The sequence below is a fragment of the Caloenas nicobarica genome, chromosome 5, assembly GCF_036013445.1.
Source record: "Caloenas nicobarica isolate bCalNic1 chromosome 5, bCalNic1.hap1, whole genome shotgun sequence".
Lineage (NCBI taxonomy): Eukaryota > Metazoa > Chordata > Aves > Columbiformes > Columbidae > Caloenas > Caloenas nicobarica.
In genome coordinates, this window is record NC_088249.1 from 50,500,397 (window position 1) to 50,517,955 (window position 17,559).

Below are 17,559 nucleotides of genomic sequence, written 5' to 3' on the forward strand. Positions count from 1 at the left end.
TTAATGTGAACATTAAAAGTTACCTATGCTGAAGGAACGATTACAAATAGTCTCATAAAAGTTTAACTGTAGGGAAACACTCAATGCATTGACACAGCTATGACTCAAACTGTATTTTTTATCTCTCCTTCTCTATCTGCTGCTATAACAAACACACTTGCCATGTGATCAACTTTTGTTTTTTAAACTTTCAATTTTAGCATTGGTTTTTGCAGTAGTGGTGTTGAAGCTCCTAGGTCAGGCATATAGTGACAGATTATGGTAAATTGTATTTCTACTCATCGACTTCAGAAACTTAAAAAACCTCTCTCTGTTAAGACTCAGCAGTGGGTCCTGAATATAAACCCACTCCTTCTTGTCCCTTGTTCTGGTAATGCGACTTGCACAGTGATAGATTTTACCCAGTTAGGTTTCTGTATGTTCTCACTTGTAGTGTCCCTGCTGGGAGAGGATTGAAGTGCATGTAGAATTATAAGAAGTATCATTAGTATTAAAAGCAAATTAACTACTAGTTTTAGAGAGAAGAACATGACTTCTGATTAAGATGACCAGAAGCAAGGATTGGCATGAAGTGCTACAGACAGGTTGACTCAGACATAGAGAATTGACGTAAGCTTAAAGCAAAGACGCTAATGCTAAAGCAGAATTATCTTTGTTCCAAAATGGAGTGATTACTTCAGGTTGTCAAACAATTTATAGTAAATAAATTAATGCCTACATATGCATGCAGAATCATCTGTGAATTAACAGTAAGATTATTCTGGATTAACATGTGTGATCCAATAAACTATAAGGGAGCTGAGCATGAAATAAAACAGGCTATGGTTGTCTACCTCAAATACTGATTACTTCTGAAAGGCATATAAAGCAGCTGGTAGACAGAATCATTACCCTTCTGGCAATAAGGAAATAGAGATGGTATAGTTTAGGACCCTTTCTAATGCTAGCAAAAGTACAAATACTTAGGAATTGTGAAGATAAGGATCTGTACTCACTTCTCAGATCAGCACAGCCATGTAACCTCGAGTGCAAATTCTGTAAAACCTACTAAAGTAATCATCAAGGACAGGTCTCTGTAGACAGCGTCTCCTTCCTTCCTTCCTTCCTTCCTTCCTTCCTTCCTTCCTTCCTTCCTTCCTTCCTTCCTTCCTTCCTTCCTTCCTTCCTTCCTTCCTTCCTTCCTTCCTTTCCTTCTTCCTTTCCTTCTTCCTTTCCTTTCCTTTCCTTCTTCCTTTCCTTTCCTTTCCTTTCCTTTCCTTTCCTTTCCTTTCCTTTCCTTTCCTTTCCTTTCCTTTCCTTTCCTTTCCTTTCCTTTCCTTTCCTTTCCTTTCCTTTCTTTCTTTTCTTTCTTTCTTTTCCTTTTTCTCTAAATGGTTTGTTCTAACTGGTTATTACTTTTTATTTTTATTTTCCAATAAGAAAAATAAATTCTATGTTCTTCTAGTGATGGACTCTCAAAGGAGATAAGGGTGACTACTTAATATCAGTCATGAGTGCTGAGTGAATGATGCCCTATGTAAGGGTGAGAGAAGTGCAAATCTATAACCTCAAATAGGAAAAGCAAGAAGTCTAAAACCTTTTGGGATGTATTTAGGGAAAACAGGAAGATGTTCAGATTGAGGCTAGGCTGTACTTGAGATAAGAATAGCAAATAGAAGAAAACAACAGATAAAGACCATTCCTTTATGACAAAATAGCATTTCTAGTTGAGTGGAGCAGCCAAAGGGGTGAAGAGTACCCTTTGTGCTTTATGAAACATAGAAATTCTACTTGTAATTTGTGCAATAAAAGTAACGAACACTCTGAAATATAAAGAGGATTAGAGATTTCTAGACACTGCACTAAGAAACTTCTGATGAGAACATACGGAGCCTGGCCTGGGTGCTTTAAGGAGTAAACCTTGTTAGTGTTATGAAGCAGCTGTGTTAAAGTATCTGTTTAAATAACTGCAATTTACCTCAAGGGGCCTGTGTTTTGTCTGCTGAAGAGAGTTGCAGAAACATTTTCTTAAAGGAATTTTTCAGAGTAAAATACAGTGCATGTGGAAATCTGGTATTTCTGAAGCAGCATTCTGAACTGGTTCCTGGTTCTGTTCCCTGCTTTCTTCGTCTTTCAAGGACCCTCTTCATGTTCCTCTGCACAAAGCAAAGCCTACTCTACAGCTTTTGTGGGGTATGACATGGAACAGTAGATTGTAAATTTATCATTTTTTGTAGAAGGTAAGCAAGAGCAAGCTGTTTAGGGGGGATTCCGTCCAAAACCAATTGTTATTTAGTCTGGACAGTAACATTATCCTCTTTCCCCCTTCTATTTTTTTTTCCTGACTCCTAAATCTTAATATATTGTGAGAGTCTCTACAACATTTTTGATGGACTTTCTGTTGCATTATGACAATGTTCGATAGAGTGTCTCTTTTGCTGTGAATTTTGTTGTGAACTTACCTTGTCAACCCATATCAATTATGTTTTAGGCACTATACAGTCTGGTCTATACCTTGTTTTAGATGCTTCCCAGAGCTTCACAAGTGAAAGGAATCCAACAATTGCCTACAAAATAATTTTACAATGCATAGTGTAAAATTTTTATTTGCCATAGTTACAGTTTTCTACAAGCAGCTTCCCAAACATCGTTTAACTTTTACAGAACTCATTCTATGTGATGGTGAAAAATGAAAAATCTTTTGGCTTTGAAGCCATTGTTTGAGAATATCTCATCCTAAACTTCCTTCAAGGGATTTCTTTGTTCAGCCACTCCAAAATTCACTATTTATTATAGGAGTTACTGAAGGTTAAACTTGGCGTGAGCACTTGAAGGATTTAAAAGCATAGCATCCTGTAGAAGAAATGCAGCAATAAAAAAATGCATGATTACTGAATCAATATTATACCATTTCCTGTATAGTGAATTCCTTGATTTATGTTGAAAAATACCTGTCTGTTTACTTCTTATCTTCTGTAAATATCATGCCTATTTTTTTACCCCTCCTCTTTTTTCCTCCCTTTGTATTGCCTCCCCTGTGATAGAATCAATTGCATCAGTGGATACTATATAAAGAAAAATTTTCAGTGGAGTTCCCAGTTCACCCACCTTAGCCACCATGGGGCTAAGAGTTGCCAGCTTTTTTACACTCTGGCTGGCGCTTTCCTATGCAAATGAAATAAGAAAAGGTAAGATCAAGAAATGAAATTGTAGCAGATTGCCTCCTGGAAAAGGGGGAAATATCACTGCAAAGGTAGAAGGAGGCAGTGCATTTAAATAATGCAGTGGAGTTTTAAGGTGCCTTAAATTTCTTAAACTTTGAAATACTGAGGCTACATGGCTCAACCAACATAGGTAGATACTGCTGTCTTTGGAGAGATTAGTACCTATTGCATTAATCTCTAGTTTGATGTGCTTGGAAAATATTTTCAGTGTTTGTTTTCTTTCCATATGTTGAGCCTTTACATATGTTAAGACTTTCCTAGGTATGGCAACTGCTTGGTAGAAAGCAGCTATAGGAGTTTGGGAGGTTCATTGTTACAGCTATGAAGTGGGTGATTGTGTCTTCCATTACTTTGGAATGACATAAATGCTTTCTTCAAAAGTGAATGTAGCAACATTGGACAAAGTTCATTTTGTCGTTGTGGGCATTAACAATCTTTCTGTAAAAGTTCTAATTTACTCTATTTCTTACCAACTTTGTTGGAAGTGTTGAAACAGAGCTCTCATACCAAAAACTGGTTTTGGAGAAATATGTGATGAATTTTGTGCAGTGATGAGCTTTGGGGTCTTGGTCTGCTGTGTCTTGAATTCAGCAACGGGAGGAAAGCATTTTCTTGCATTTGGTATCCCAGCTGTGAGCTCTGGGAGTATCTCTGTGGAGCCTTCCTTCTGGGGAGAGAAGCATACCAGCTTGGCTGGATGTATCTGGTATGACTGATATAATCAAAATACGATAACTTAGAGGTCCCCTTGGTAGTTTTGCTTTCTCAAATTAAACACTGCAAGAAAATCTTGTGAATATGAGTGGCATGTTCACTTTTTGTACCTTGGAAAGCTTCCCAAGTATGTTCATTTTTCCTGTTCACCCCTAATCTACAGCATCTTGTGATTTATCAAATACCATGTTCATTTGTATTGTTTCTTGGTATAGATGACTGGGAAGGGAACAAATATAATAATCCTCATCTTTTGCTATTGTGATTTTTTTTTTTCTATTCTGTAGTAATAGAAATCACTACTTCTTTTAGGAAAATAAGAAATTATTTAGAAACTTGTGCACAAGTCCTTTCACAACATTTCACCTACTTGCCTTCCAGAGTAGGAGTGGTACTTCCTTGGTTTCCTAACTCTGTTTTCTTTCTAGTGCATATTGGGGAAGAAAATAGCTCCTAGTAATAGTTAAAATTGCTAAAAATAATACTGTGATTCAGAATAAATTAGTATGTTTGGCAAAGCAACTTCACTGCAATGATGCACTAACTTGTTTGTTGTCAGAAGGTCATATTTCCCCACCTCATGCACACAAATTCCTTCCCCTCAATGAGGATTATAAGATATACCCAGGTTTCAGCAGTGTTAATGTCATATTTTTCATTACAAATTAACATATCTTCTGTTTAACAGGCAGGTACTTGATCAGGCTTGAGATCTGTGGAATCATGGTGAACGTAATTGCAAATGGTTTCTACTGTACAATGCAACACTTACATTTTCTTGATGTCAGCTTGTTCATTTCACTTTTGTTCATGCATATTTCTTTTTCTTCACTTAACAGGAAGGACAAGAAACCATGGCCACTATGTCTGCAGCACTTGGGGAAACAACCATTTCAAAACTTTTGATGGAGACATCTATCAGTTCCCTGGCATTTGCGAGTATAATTTTGCTTCGGACTGCCGAGAGTCTTATAAGGAGTTCTCTGTCCACATTCAGCGTGCTCTGAACAGCAATAACCACTCTGAGATCCAGTATATTCTGTTAACAATCAAGGACTTTACAGTGTACCTCAGACCAAAACTGGTTGTGGTGGATGGGCAGATGTAAGTTCCTTTAGTTTAACACTATTTCAGAGAAATGTGCTGGGAAGGTAAAAGCTAGACTGATTCTTTACACAGCTGTCTGCATACCATTAAGGTAATGGCAACAAGCATTTCCACAAGAAAAACAAAGCCCTTTGAAACCCAGCATAAAAATCGCTTTGGGGAGGGGTTTTAAAAATGTCATTTCTACACTGGCTTAAGGGGTGAATTAAATGCAAGTCAAGAAGAGGTTTGAGTGAATTGTTCTTTTTCTGGTTGTGCAGGAAACAGTGCAGCTTATGAGCCAGATCTTTCACTGGCATAAAATGACTTAGTTTCATTTGTTTTATGGCATCACCTCGAGTTTACCTTAGTAGATGGCTAATAAAGATACGTTTCTCCAAGGTCTTTTTCTTATTTTGTGGCAGAAGAGAGGCTTTTTTTCTGATCTTCATAAATAGTACTTTAAGGTCTGATGGCTATTGCTCAAGGGATTACAACAGATATAATGCAGGGCAAAATTTACTCGTATTTATATGTGACAATACGTACTTTTTCACAGTGACCTGTAGAATTTTTCTCTTCTTGTGCCATGGTTGCACAAGGAACTAGTCTGACACCATTACTGGTGCCAATGAGTGTCTTACCTAGCCTTTCCTATCATTAACCTGTCCTTTCAGTGTGTGTATATATACACACTGAAACAAGTGAAGCAACTTGTAGGTTAAGACATAGTTCATACGCCTAGTAATCATATGTGTAAGTCATTTGGCCACGTTAAAAATGCCTGAGGTAAATAGTTGGAAAAATCCCAGTGACAGGAATTTCAGAGATAAAAATCTCCCAGTCAAGAGACTAGTTAGGAGGAGATGTTCATGGACATACATGAATTCTGATAGGTAACAATTATATTGGCAAATCAATAGAATATGAACTGATTATTTTGACCGGATTCCAGTTTACACTACTTCTGTTTGAACAGACTCTGGTTCTTTAGATTTTACAGGATGAGGTTCCATTTATGTCGTTACTTCTTTCATTGAAGTAAATCTTTAGTGAGTGTTTGAGTATTTGTTAATACCACAATGATGATATATTTTCCTTTCGTTAAGTTGAAGACACCTGAATTTTAGCTTTTTTCTTAAAGAACTCATACCCTCAGAAAGGTTTTGCCTCTGAAATTATTTTGCCTTTTAAAGGCAATGAGTTATCACGTCAAGTGTCAGAGAGAGAGGATTTTGTGCCTCATTAAAACAAGGCATCTCATGCAGCTAGGATCAGGTAGACAGAGACTGATTTCTCTATTCATTAGGGTATTTGTCTTATTATAAACATTCATGTTACCCCTTATGTTTCTGTACTGATACAGAATTTCTGATTTTCTTCCCAGTGTGAAGACACCTTACTACAGCTCTGATGTGGTCATTGAGAGCAATGACATTTACACCAAGGTTTATGCCAAATTAGGCCTGATTCTGATATGGAATCAGGAGGATGCACTGATGGTATGTATGATCCAAGGTTTTTTTGTTGGTATTTCCTGGTTTTAACTGACTACTGTATAATAAACAGAAGTAGAATATCACAAACTGAATAGAGCTAAAGTGTTAGGCTGGGTCATCCAACTGACACTCATAGTACCTTATTTTAGAAACTTAAAGTTCCTTTCTCTGCAATGTGATAGAAGTAGCAGTATGGCATGCAGATGATCTTACTGGTCCCAAAAAAGGGAGAAGGAGCTTTCTGAGATATAGCTAATGTTTTCCTATAACACACCCACAATTCAATCTGCATTTCCTTCGTTTGTCTTTTAATTTATAGCAAGTCTTATATTTTATCCCAGTAGGACAAAAAAAAAAAAAAGGAAAAAAGAAAAAAAGTCCTGTGATTTTAGAAATGCTTTGTCTTTCATTTTTATCACCATGGTGGTTACTGCCATTATTGAAGTACAGGAGCTTCAGTCACGTCTTTCTCTTTTCTATTTTATTTTTTGCATCTAACTCTGTGTTAATTAACTATGTTACAAATTCATCTGCAATAGCTATTTTACTAAGGTTTTGGGTTCATCATTACCTCTCATTTAGCAACTTCCCTTTCAAGTAAATGTATTTGCTCTGGAATGTCTGCATGCTCCAGATAACTCTTCTCTGTGTTTTCTTTTTTTTCTTTCCATTACCTAGGTGGAGCTGGACAGCAAATTTAATAACCATACATGTGGTCTCTGTGGGGATTACAATGGACTTCCAATCTACAACGAGTTTATTGATGGAGGTGAGTCATCCTACTATACTGAGATTTATCACAGAAGATAGACTGAAAAGCATTGTGCATAGGAGCATCACAGAAGAGCAAATTTCATGCAAGAGATTTCTGTGATTGCCTCAGAATAAACATTATGTTCTAGTGCTGCACTCCTGACCTAAGATTATTTTATTTCAGATGAATCATGTTGCTCTTTTCTCTACTAGACTTGTTTTCTTGTTGCCACTTTACATTTTTAAGCACACTTAGGCATAATAGACATAATTCATAGCAGAAATCTCTGACAGGCATATTTGATACCATAGTAACTGTTTTCCTTGATCAGTAGAGGCCCAGGCATTAGATGCTCCTTGTTGTCAATTTTTGGGACTTAGCAAGTCCTCTTTGCAATTTCTTCTCATAGTTGCAAACTACAATTCAATTACGTATGGGAATTTACAGAAGATCAGCAAACCCAATGCCAGATGTGAGGATCCTGATGAAACTCAGGCTATTCCAAGCTGTAACGGGCATGTGAGTATTTCTAGTGGGGAACTTCACTTGCATGGGCACATGCACGTCTTCATGCTATGGAGAGTTAGTGTGTGAGGAGCTGGAAAGACTTTTTCTCTTTCAGGGCAAATGGTTTCTTCCTCCTTTCTTGAATAACTGTTGCTGTGTAGAAGACAACAGTTTTTATGATGAAACAGGAAGTGACTAGAAGCTCAGGTGTTCACAAATGTCTTAATATTATTACTCTTCTTCTTTAGCGTGATGAGTGTGAGAGGCTGCTGACTTCCTCTGCATTTGTTGACTGTCAGTTCCGTCTTAATTTGGAAATGTATATCCAAGCCTGCATGCAGGACAAGTGTGCATGTGATGGAAATGAGGACTCCTTCTGCCTCTGCAGCACCATCTCTGAGTATTCTCGCCAGTGTTCGCATGCAGGTGGCCAACCGGGTGAATGGAGGACACAGCACTTTTGCCGTAAGCAGCTATATAAATTTTACAAAGAAACAAATATTTTATGAATGTAGCACTGTGAAACATTTAAATTAATTCCTTCTTTACAAAACTATAGGCATATATTATAAATTTATTACCAGTAGTGTAATAAGCTACATATTATGTTCTTTCTTGTTTTTTTCAGACAAACATGCTTTGCCAGATGGAGTCTGGCTTGGGACAGCACTGACTTTGGGGGAGTAGGGGATATGACCTGTGATTTCTGAGGAACTATGGACTTCACACTCAAATAACTGGTGGTATCTTTCTCATTCTTTCAGCCAAGAGCTGTCCTGATACTATGATCTATAAAGAAAGCAGCTCACCCTGCATGGATACTTGCTCACACTTGGACATCAGCAGACTTTGTGAGGAGCACTACATGGACGGTTGTTTCTGCCCTGAAGGCAAGTGTTATTCTAGCTGTTGCGTATGGAACAAAACGAAGAGCTCTGCCAAAGGAGATCATAGCTAAAATACTAAATGTAGTCAAATTATATGTTAAAAATTTGTACTGTTACTTGGGATTCCCCCTGCTAGGAAAACATAATTATAAGGTTTTTCAAAAAAGGAGGTCATAATTGATTTTATAGTTAAGTCATATTAACACAATGGGCAAAAAATCCACTTTTTACTTCTCAACAAATTGACTTCTGCTAATACATAGAGAATCATGCTTTTTAGGCTGAATAATTCTGAGACAATGGAGATCTTTTGCCCAGAGAGTGATAGTGAAGGACAGTTAGTGAAATTCTCAGACTTATTGTCAACCTTAGGAGAAGATTACAATGGTAGTCTACACAATATGCCAGAAAGACTCAAAATCTGAACATGTAAAATTCTGAGATTGTTCTTGTGTGCTTACATTAAGCTTTTTATCTGTGTATAGTTAAATAAATAGATAGCCTTAGATTTTCAAAGTTGGATAAAAGTGTTTTCCATGTGTCTTATATTACAAAAAGCAGAAACAGTATTCTTCACAGTTTTGATATTTTCAGCTTCTGCTTTCCATGTCAAGTTGAGAGCATGCCTCCCCTGAGAGTTTATCCTCTGTGGAATAGTGTATTTGAGAAAGAGCTATTTACTGTTGTGCTTTGCAGGAACTGTCTATGATGATATTACTGAAAAAGGCTGCATACCTGTTAGCCAGTGCCACTGCAAACTCCATGGAAAGGAGTATTCACCTGGAGAAAACATTACCAATGAATGTGAGGAATGGTAAGGATCACTGTTGTTTATACACCTTTCTATGGATGACTGTAAATTGGTCTGCATTTTTCAATCTTCCACTTAGTCACAGCAGACTTCCTGAAAACATTCTGAATTTATGGTTTATGTTATATGTCTATACAATCGATTTTCTGAAAAGTTTTCTTGTATTGATGGCATATGGCAGAGGAGAAACCTTAAGGAAATGCTCAAAGATACAGTTTTTAAACGTCTGGGGATATCTTGCTCTTTGCTAGGTATACAGATGCTTTCAGTGCTCTCAGCTCCTATAATATCTACAAGCATTTAAAAAAATTATTTGTCTGTTTATAGCACCTGTGATTCAGGCAGATGGACGTGTAAAGATTTACCCTGTCCAGGCACATGTTCAGTGGAAGGAGGTTCCCATATTACTACCTTTGATGGGAAGAAATACACCTTCCATGGAGACTGCTACTATGTGTTGGCCAAGGTACTGTGTGCTGTAGGGCTTTTCTCTTGAAGAGTGTGTACTGACAAGTAACAGCTATGAATTGTTGTTTTATTCCATTTCTATGGGGTGAGGGAAGCAGAAGTGCTAAAAATTGTACTGGAAATTTCAGGATGGGCTGTAATAGCCCTAGGACAGATTTGGGCACTTACTGCAATGGGTGGTTAACCTAGGCTGATAGTAGACTATGTATACTGTCATTGTCCAATGGACTCCTTCATGTATAAGAAATCAAAGGATCCCTCTGGCTGCATGGATAGGTAGACTGCAAAAATTGGCAGTTCTCAGGATTAGAAGCTCTCAGCCAGATCTGTAATAGCTGATTCTGTGTCTGAATGTTGAAATCAGCCGGGGAAAGGAGCTTGAGATCTATTTCATTCATCTCTCCATAAAATACCCAGTGCCTGTTCTACTAGAGAGTGGCAAAGATCTTGTTGAACTAGAACCCATACTGCTGAGTTTTTTTGAAAGATGGTTCAGCTTCCAGAGCCAGTGCTGAAATGGTGGTCTTAATAGCTAAGTTCTATAGTACTTGTTATTGTAACTGATGACTTTAGTCTTTGTTTTGGAAATCATGTTTTGAGATTTTTTATTTGACTAACGGACATTTATTTCCCTGTAATTGTAGGGTACTGTAAATGACACCCATGCTCTCCTGGCAGAGCTGGGTCCCTGTGGCTCCACAGACAGGCAGACCTGTTTGAAGACTGTTGTGCTGCTAGCAGACCAGAAAAGAAATGTAAGTGTTCCGTGGGTTCTGCTACATATGTTGAAAATTAACATATTTCCCTTACTGTGGAGCAATAACTAATTCTTCTGGAGTTGCTATTGAGAGTGGATAGATAAGGCATCTCAGGCTGAAAAACAACTCAGGCTTCTGCCTTGACAACTTAAAATGGGTCTAAACTGTATAAATTTATACTGTCCTAAAATTACATTCGGCCCTTTGAAGGCAACTGCGAGGCTGATGTGGCCCCCAGTAAAAATGAGTTTAACACCCCTGGTCTAAACTGAACAAAAGATGAGGTTCAAATAAGCTGACATTTTCCTTTCTTTGCTTTTCTGTCCTGTGCTATATGATTATTCTCACTGTATTCCAAGCAGCCTGGAAGTAAGAATACCATTCTTTCTCATCTCACAGTGTTTTACTTTACTCAGATATAATTTTATAGATCTAATTGAGTCTTTTTTATCCCATCTTTGACTCTTAATATAATCCAGCCCTCGTAAGTGTTTATATTTTCATCCACTTTAGTATTCTGTTTGGTTATAGGAATATCTATACTGTATTTATACATAATTTTATATACATGTAGACATAATTTTCCTCCTGTGTTTCTGGTCTTCCATGACCTTGCCAGTATGACTAGAACAAAACTGAATCAAATCAGAAACGTGTCATTTTATGTTTCTGTATGTACAGAACAACATTTTATGAGGTAGTTTAACAAACTGCTTTCTTTCCGTGCCAGAATCATACTGAACCATTACACTGAAGCTGTGGCACATGCTTTTATAGGGAATAGGAACTTCTTATAGAACCTGAAGCGCCCAAATTTTTTTTTACTTGCTGAAACCAAGGTGTCAAATATAAACAAGCTTTGCATTTTGTTACTGCTATAAATTGTTGTAGGCGAGTGTAAGTGAAACACTGAATAGCAAGACCAATACTTACTTGTGTCCTTCAGGTCAGCTGCCACATTCAATTTTCAGACAGATTCCTCCTTTCAAAGATTTTAAGTTCTAGTCACAGTCTAAATCTACAAACTTTCTCCCCTCTTAATTTTTTTTTTTTTATCAGTTCCTTTTCCTCTCAGTACGTGGAACTTCATTGATTCTATTTGCTATGTTACAGGTGGTGGTTTTCAGATCAGATGGCAGTGTGTTACTGAATGACATGACAGTGAATGTGCCTTATGTGTCAGGTAAGGGACACAGAGTTATGTGTCATGTGTCACACACCTGAATTCTCATGTGGGAGTGTATATTTTCAAAGGCAAAAGTGGAAAAGAAGCACAGGAAATTTGTTCAGATTTTGGAACAACTTGGGGATGAATGTGATTTAATAGTTGTCACTGAGAATTTCACGGGCAGACTGACTCTGTACGCAGTGGGTAATTGGGAAAAATGTCCCTTCACATTTTTCATACATCTTGAACATACTTTGACACGTATCTTGGGAAAGAGGAATTGTCCTGGCTTAAATTTAAAGCAGATAACTTAACCTTACTATAAAGATGGCTATTGAGCACTTTCCAAGTCTGGCTACGTGGTATGGACATGTTCTGGCTTTCAGTCATGATGAGGCTCAGATATGTCTACCCCACCCAACTTCTTCCCAATGCCTTTTTTTTTTTTTTTTTTTTTTTCCCCCTGTGGGAAGAAAGCCTGGCAGAAATTAACTGTTGTATTTTCTGGTCAACCAGGGCAGGAAAGAAGGATGTAGAACTTTATCACTCTTCTTTTTTTATACTTTCAGGCAGCACACTAACACAAGATGTGTTGCTTCTTATTTATGGGTGCCATGCATGAGTCATTTAGGGTCCTCCTTGCCAAAGAACAATGTTTAGATCACTCAAAGAAAAGTGTGAGTTCACAGAGTGTGATGGCAAGGTTCACTCTATTACTTGCTGTGTGGAGGAAATATGCCACGCAGAATTAGGTGAGAGTTGCTTTAGAGTGATTTCTATGAGGGCAGGAGATGTGAAAGGGTAAAGGGAAACCCTTCTGTTGAGTCACAAAGTTCAGAATGGACCCCCTTGCATTCTGAATTCCTTCTCAGAGAGGAGCCTAGGTGCGGCTGGATCCAAACTTAGCCTCAGACTTGATCAACAGTTTAAGAGACATGGAGGGTAAGGGGAAAAAGGTAAGGGATTATATGTATTTGTGGCCAAAGGGTCATAAAATTGTGCACACAAGGTTCTTTATATCACTCAGCTAGGATTTTGAAGAGTCGTTATTCTGCATCTCAACCTGCTTAACTCCCCTCCAGTCGCCTGGTGTCAGGTTGCTCCGAAGCCTGGCTCCTAGGTCTCTCAAAGTAAACTCTCAGGAATCAGGGTTCATAGGAATAAATAATTTAATGGGGTAGTATAGCAGAAGGGTTGGCTTGAGCTGGGTGCCTTCACAGAGGTCCCAGCCATGTATATAGAAATCCGTGGATTCTTTTATCCTTACAGACTATTGACCCACCCCTCACACCATGATTCAGTTCAATAGCAATATTTGAGTCTGGGGTCTTCTTGCTTCTCATTGGATTCTTTTCAGTGATCTCAGATGGGCCTTTGTTTTGTTTAGCTGTAGATATTGTTTACAGTTCATAGCTTTGAAGGTGCTGTTTTGTCTGAATGAAGCCTTTTCTTCCCAGCAAAGTGCAGAACAGGCCCTATCTTGTGGATGTTTGTAATGTCTTTTTGTTAGCCTTGAAGTAATTTTCTCCCCAGTCAATTCCGTTCTTCCCAGCAAAGTGTGAACCAGACCTTATCTCACAGATGTTCAGTGTGGCACCTTTTGTTTACATGAAGTAGATGCAAGTTTGGTAAACATAAGCAGAACTTTACAGCATACAGCTTAAGATTTCAGAACAGTCAGCTTACTAAGTAATATGAAGCAGACAGTATATTAAAAATCACACAACCTTATAATTCTAGGTGACTCATTCTGTTTAGTACACATTTACTTAAGCTAAATGACTGATATGAAACTTAAATTGAGCTTATCCAGTGATCTGTAAGCAGCAAAAGATCATTGCCATTTAGCCAGCTTATTTAGCAGAGAGAGCTCAAAGTAGGCTCATCCAGGCTGTAATATTTATAGAATAAAGTGGTTGATTCGTAGTCAAATTGCATACAGTGGGAAAAGTATGCACAGAGACCCTGCACCCACAACTTATCACTGTTCAGTGTGATGCTCTGCTTCCTTGTGGGTTTCCTAAAAGGAGTTCTTGGCCCATCTGCAGCTCAGGCTTTTACCTCCTTTGGAGTCTGGACCAAACTGCTGCTGGTTTGGCTGGGGTGGGGGGCTGTCGAGTGCATCCGGCACAACTGGCCTATCTGCAGATGGAAAGTTACTTGCAAGGGAGTAATTATTTATCTGAAAGGACAAGTATTCATGGGATGATTTGTTCACGGATGCTTATGTAAAAATAATTACAGTGCGTAGCTGAAAGATTAGAGAAATTAAAGTGTTTTAGGCAATAAAATAGACTATTAAGTAGATTAAATACATAAATAGAGCATATGATAATAGATTTCCTGTAAGAAATTAATTAACCAGTAGGGTTTTTAAAATTTTATTTTAGCAAAGATTTTGATACTGTCTCTCACAGTATCTTTCTGGACAAAATGTCCAGCACAGCTAGACAAGTCCTTAAATAAGATGTTAGGTGAACAAATGTCTTAAAGAGTTATAGTAAATGAGGTTATATCAGGCTGGTGGCCAGCCACCAGTGGAGTTCCCTATGGCATAATTTTAGGGCCAGTGCTCTTTAATGTTTTTATGGTCTGGATGCAGGAGTTGAATGTACATTAACTAATTTTGTTGATGATACTGAATTAGGAGGAGCTGTGGGCTGCCTTGAGGGTAGGGAGTCCTTACAAAGAGATCTGCATAGACTAGAAAGCTGGGAAATCACCAACTGTATGAAATTTAACTAAAGCAAATTCAGGATTCTGCACCTGGGACAGGATAATCCTGGTTATACATATAAACTGGGGGACAAGGGACTGGAGAGTAGCCTTATGGAAAGAGATCTGGGGGTTTGGGTTGATGGTAAGTTGAAAATGTGTCAACAATGTGCCCTGGCAGCCAAAAAAGCCAAAGGTGTCCAGGGGTGCATCAAGCACAGCATAGCTAGCTGGTCTAGGGAGCTGATTCACTGTTGTGGCCCCACCTGTGTGCGGTTTTGGGGTCTTTAGTATAAGAAGGACATCAAACTATTAGATTGTGTCCAGAGGAAGGCAATCAAGATGGTGAAAGGTCTTGAGGGCAAGACTTACAAGCAGCAGCTGAGGTCACTTGATTTTTTTCAGCTTAGAGAAGAGAAGGCTGAGGGGTGACCTCGTCACAGTCCACAGCTCCCTCAAGAGGGGCAGTGGAGGGGGATGTGCTGATCTCCTCTCTCTGGTGATGAGAAATGGAATGAAGATGTCTCAGGGGAAGTTCAGATTGGACCTTAAGAAAAGGTTCCTCACTGTGAGAGCGGTTGGTCACTGGAACAAGACCCCCAGGGAAGTGGTCACAACTCCAAGCCTGTCAGAATTCAAGGTGTGTCTGGACAACGCTCTTAGTCATATGGTGCAGTGTTAGGTAGTCCTGCGAAGAGCAGGGAGTAGAACTTGATGATCCTTATGGGTCTCTTCCAACTCAAGATATTGAAGTGAGGTTCCTCCACTATGCTGATTTCCTATGTCAGTTTTGCTGATTTTTCTATGACGGCTGGATTGACTTATGTATAAACATCTAACTTTTTATTAGTAGTAGAATTTAGCCATATATTGGCTTGTAGAGCCACATCTATTACTTATTGTATGCAACAGTGCTGGGTAATAGTTTATCAGAAAATCTCTTGCTCTTCAAATTGCTTAGCATTAATGAGTTACCACTGAAGCTGTATTGCAGAAAATCTGGATTGTATCTAGTTGGCCAGTGATTTTTAGAGGAAAAAAATGATTAATTTGATCCTGATCTCAGAGTTTTCAGGGCAGGTGATACCTTAGAAGCTAATAAGTGTTTCTTTCAGCACCCTATGTGTGTGTTTACTGCACAATTCATGTTTTGTTTTTCAGCCAGCTTCTCAGTATTCCAGCCATCTTCCTACTACCTTATTGTACAAACTTCTTTGGGGCTTCAGCTGCAGATCCAGTTGTTTCCAGTCATGCAGCTATTTGTGATTGTGGATCAATCAGTCCAAGGAAAACTTCAAGGCAAGTGTCTATTCAAGTGGGAGGCCCAGCCACACTGTTCCACAGCTGAAGAGTCATGTATTCTTTACATGGGTGATAATTTGTGCTATTTATTGATTCAAGAAGAGGAAATTAAAAGCAGAAACAAAAACATTCGAAGAGAATTTACTCAAGCAAACTAGAAATGTGTTTTTATTATTTCCTATTGAAGTGACCTATCAGTCCAGTGCCAGTACATGAGTGTTTCTTAAAATTTTCCTTACTTTAGTATTCAATTAATTTTTAACTATCCACAGAACTAGGCTTTTGGTGCATAAAAAATACAGGTTAGGGAGGTGATCTCATGAGGCAAAGGTATCTTCATGAAGACTATTCTTCTCAAGAGGTTAAAGATTTAAAATGGGGCTCCTAAATCTTCAGTACTTATAGCTTGCATATAATATTGGGGTGCAATTATCAGCTATATGAACTTCTGTTTTGAATGTTTGTGATCAGTTCTCACTTTCCCTTTGACAATTTAGAATGACAATGAGTAATAATTAGGTAAAATACTTATTTTCTTGTTCGATAGGACTTTGTGGAAACTTTAATGGAATGGAAGGTGATGACTTTAACACAACCAGTGGGCTGGTAGAAGCTACAGGATCTGCCTTTGCTAACACATGGAAAGCTCAGTCTACTTGTACAGACCAGGTAGAAAACCTGGAAGACCCCTGCAGTCTCAGCATTGAAAGCGGTAAGCACACCACCAACAGATGGTTAACTTCTGCCAGAATGAGCAGCATTTGTGGTATATTACTGCAACAGGCATGTAAGGGTTGTAGTGTGGCATTGAAGTTTTTTAGAGCACTGCCAAATTAATAATTAATTTCTGCAAGTATCATACTATACATACTTGAACTGATATCCCATCAAATAGAAGTCACAATTTAGAGGGTAATTACAGAAGAATCCTGAGCTGGAAGATAGGGAAGGTAGATGATTATGTTATCTGCAAGGGCAGCTTGTATTTCTTAGTATTATTTATCACTATGTTTAACTGAGCTTTATGGTCCTCAAATTGACAGTGTTGTCACAATTCCATATAGACAAATTGCAGCAGTAAGATATGATTTTTGATTTTATGATTGTTTATCTCCTGCTAGGTAACTGAATCATAGAAGAGAAACATATGTACAGTGATTGTGTGTACTTTCTCCATTCCTGAAAGTGCACACAGTTCATACTTTTGCATTGAGTTTATGTGACAACATAACTAGACATGGTAAAAGGCAGATAAGTGAATGTAATGAATGTAATGATATAATTTTTTTTTTAGCAAATTATGCTGAGCATTGGTGTTCCTTGCTGAAAAATTCAGAGGGTCCTTTTGCAAGATGTCACTCAATCGTTGATCCATCAGAATACTATAAGGTATTTCAATTTTGCAGTCTTTTTAGTACTGCTTTTTTCATCTGAATGACTGTAGACATTTATAAGTGTTCAAACATTTGAGACATTACTGAGTAGCTTGCCCCTAAGTCTCTGCAGTGATTAACTGAGGCAGCATAGCATGCATCCAAAGTATCTCCTATGACGAGATTCTTATGGAGTGTTGCTTAAGAGAAAGATGAATTTGCTCTTCTGGTTTCTTATGTTTTGTATTTAATGTACATTTTGTTGGCTTGGATTTTTGAACTCAAAAGAAGATTCAAGATATCCAGGTGTGCAC

General features: G+C 38.1%; 1 protein-coding gene across 1 annotated transcript in view; it reads left to right on the forward strand.

The window, feature by feature from the left end:
- Positions 1 to 3,073: 3,073 nt before the first annotated feature.
- MUC2 (mucin 2, oligomeric mucus/gel-forming) overlaps positions 3,074 to 17,559 on the forward strand; it is a 59,877-nt gene continuing 45,391 nt past the window's right edge. Inside the window, exons 1-14 of the mRNA XM_065636882.1 lie at positions 3,074 to 3,167; positions 4,757 to 5,021; positions 6,391 to 6,505; positions 7,181 to 7,271; positions 7,666 to 7,775; positions 8,012 to 8,228; positions 8,528 to 8,653; positions 9,347 to 9,464; positions 9,789 to 9,927; positions 10,574 to 10,684; positions 11,801 to 11,870; positions 15,732 to 15,869; positions 16,420 to 16,584; positions 17,167 to 17,261. Of these exons, the coding sequence (XP_065492954.1) occupies positions 3,098 to 3,167; positions 4,757 to 5,021; positions 6,391 to 6,505; positions 7,181 to 7,271; positions 7,666 to 7,775; positions 8,012 to 8,228; positions 8,528 to 8,653; positions 9,347 to 9,464; positions 9,789 to 9,927; positions 10,574 to 10,684; positions 11,801 to 11,870; positions 15,732 to 15,869; positions 16,420 to 16,584; positions 17,167 to 17,261 (1,830 nt within the window). The 5' untranslated portion in view covers positions 3,074 to 3,097. The remainder of the gene's footprint in view (positions 3,168 to 4,756; positions 5,022 to 6,390; positions 6,506 to 7,180; positions 7,272 to 7,665; positions 7,776 to 8,011; positions 8,229 to 8,527; positions 8,654 to 9,346; positions 9,465 to 9,788; positions 9,928 to 10,573; positions 10,685 to 11,800; positions 11,871 to 15,731; positions 15,870 to 16,419; positions 16,585 to 17,166; positions 17,262 to 17,559) is intronic.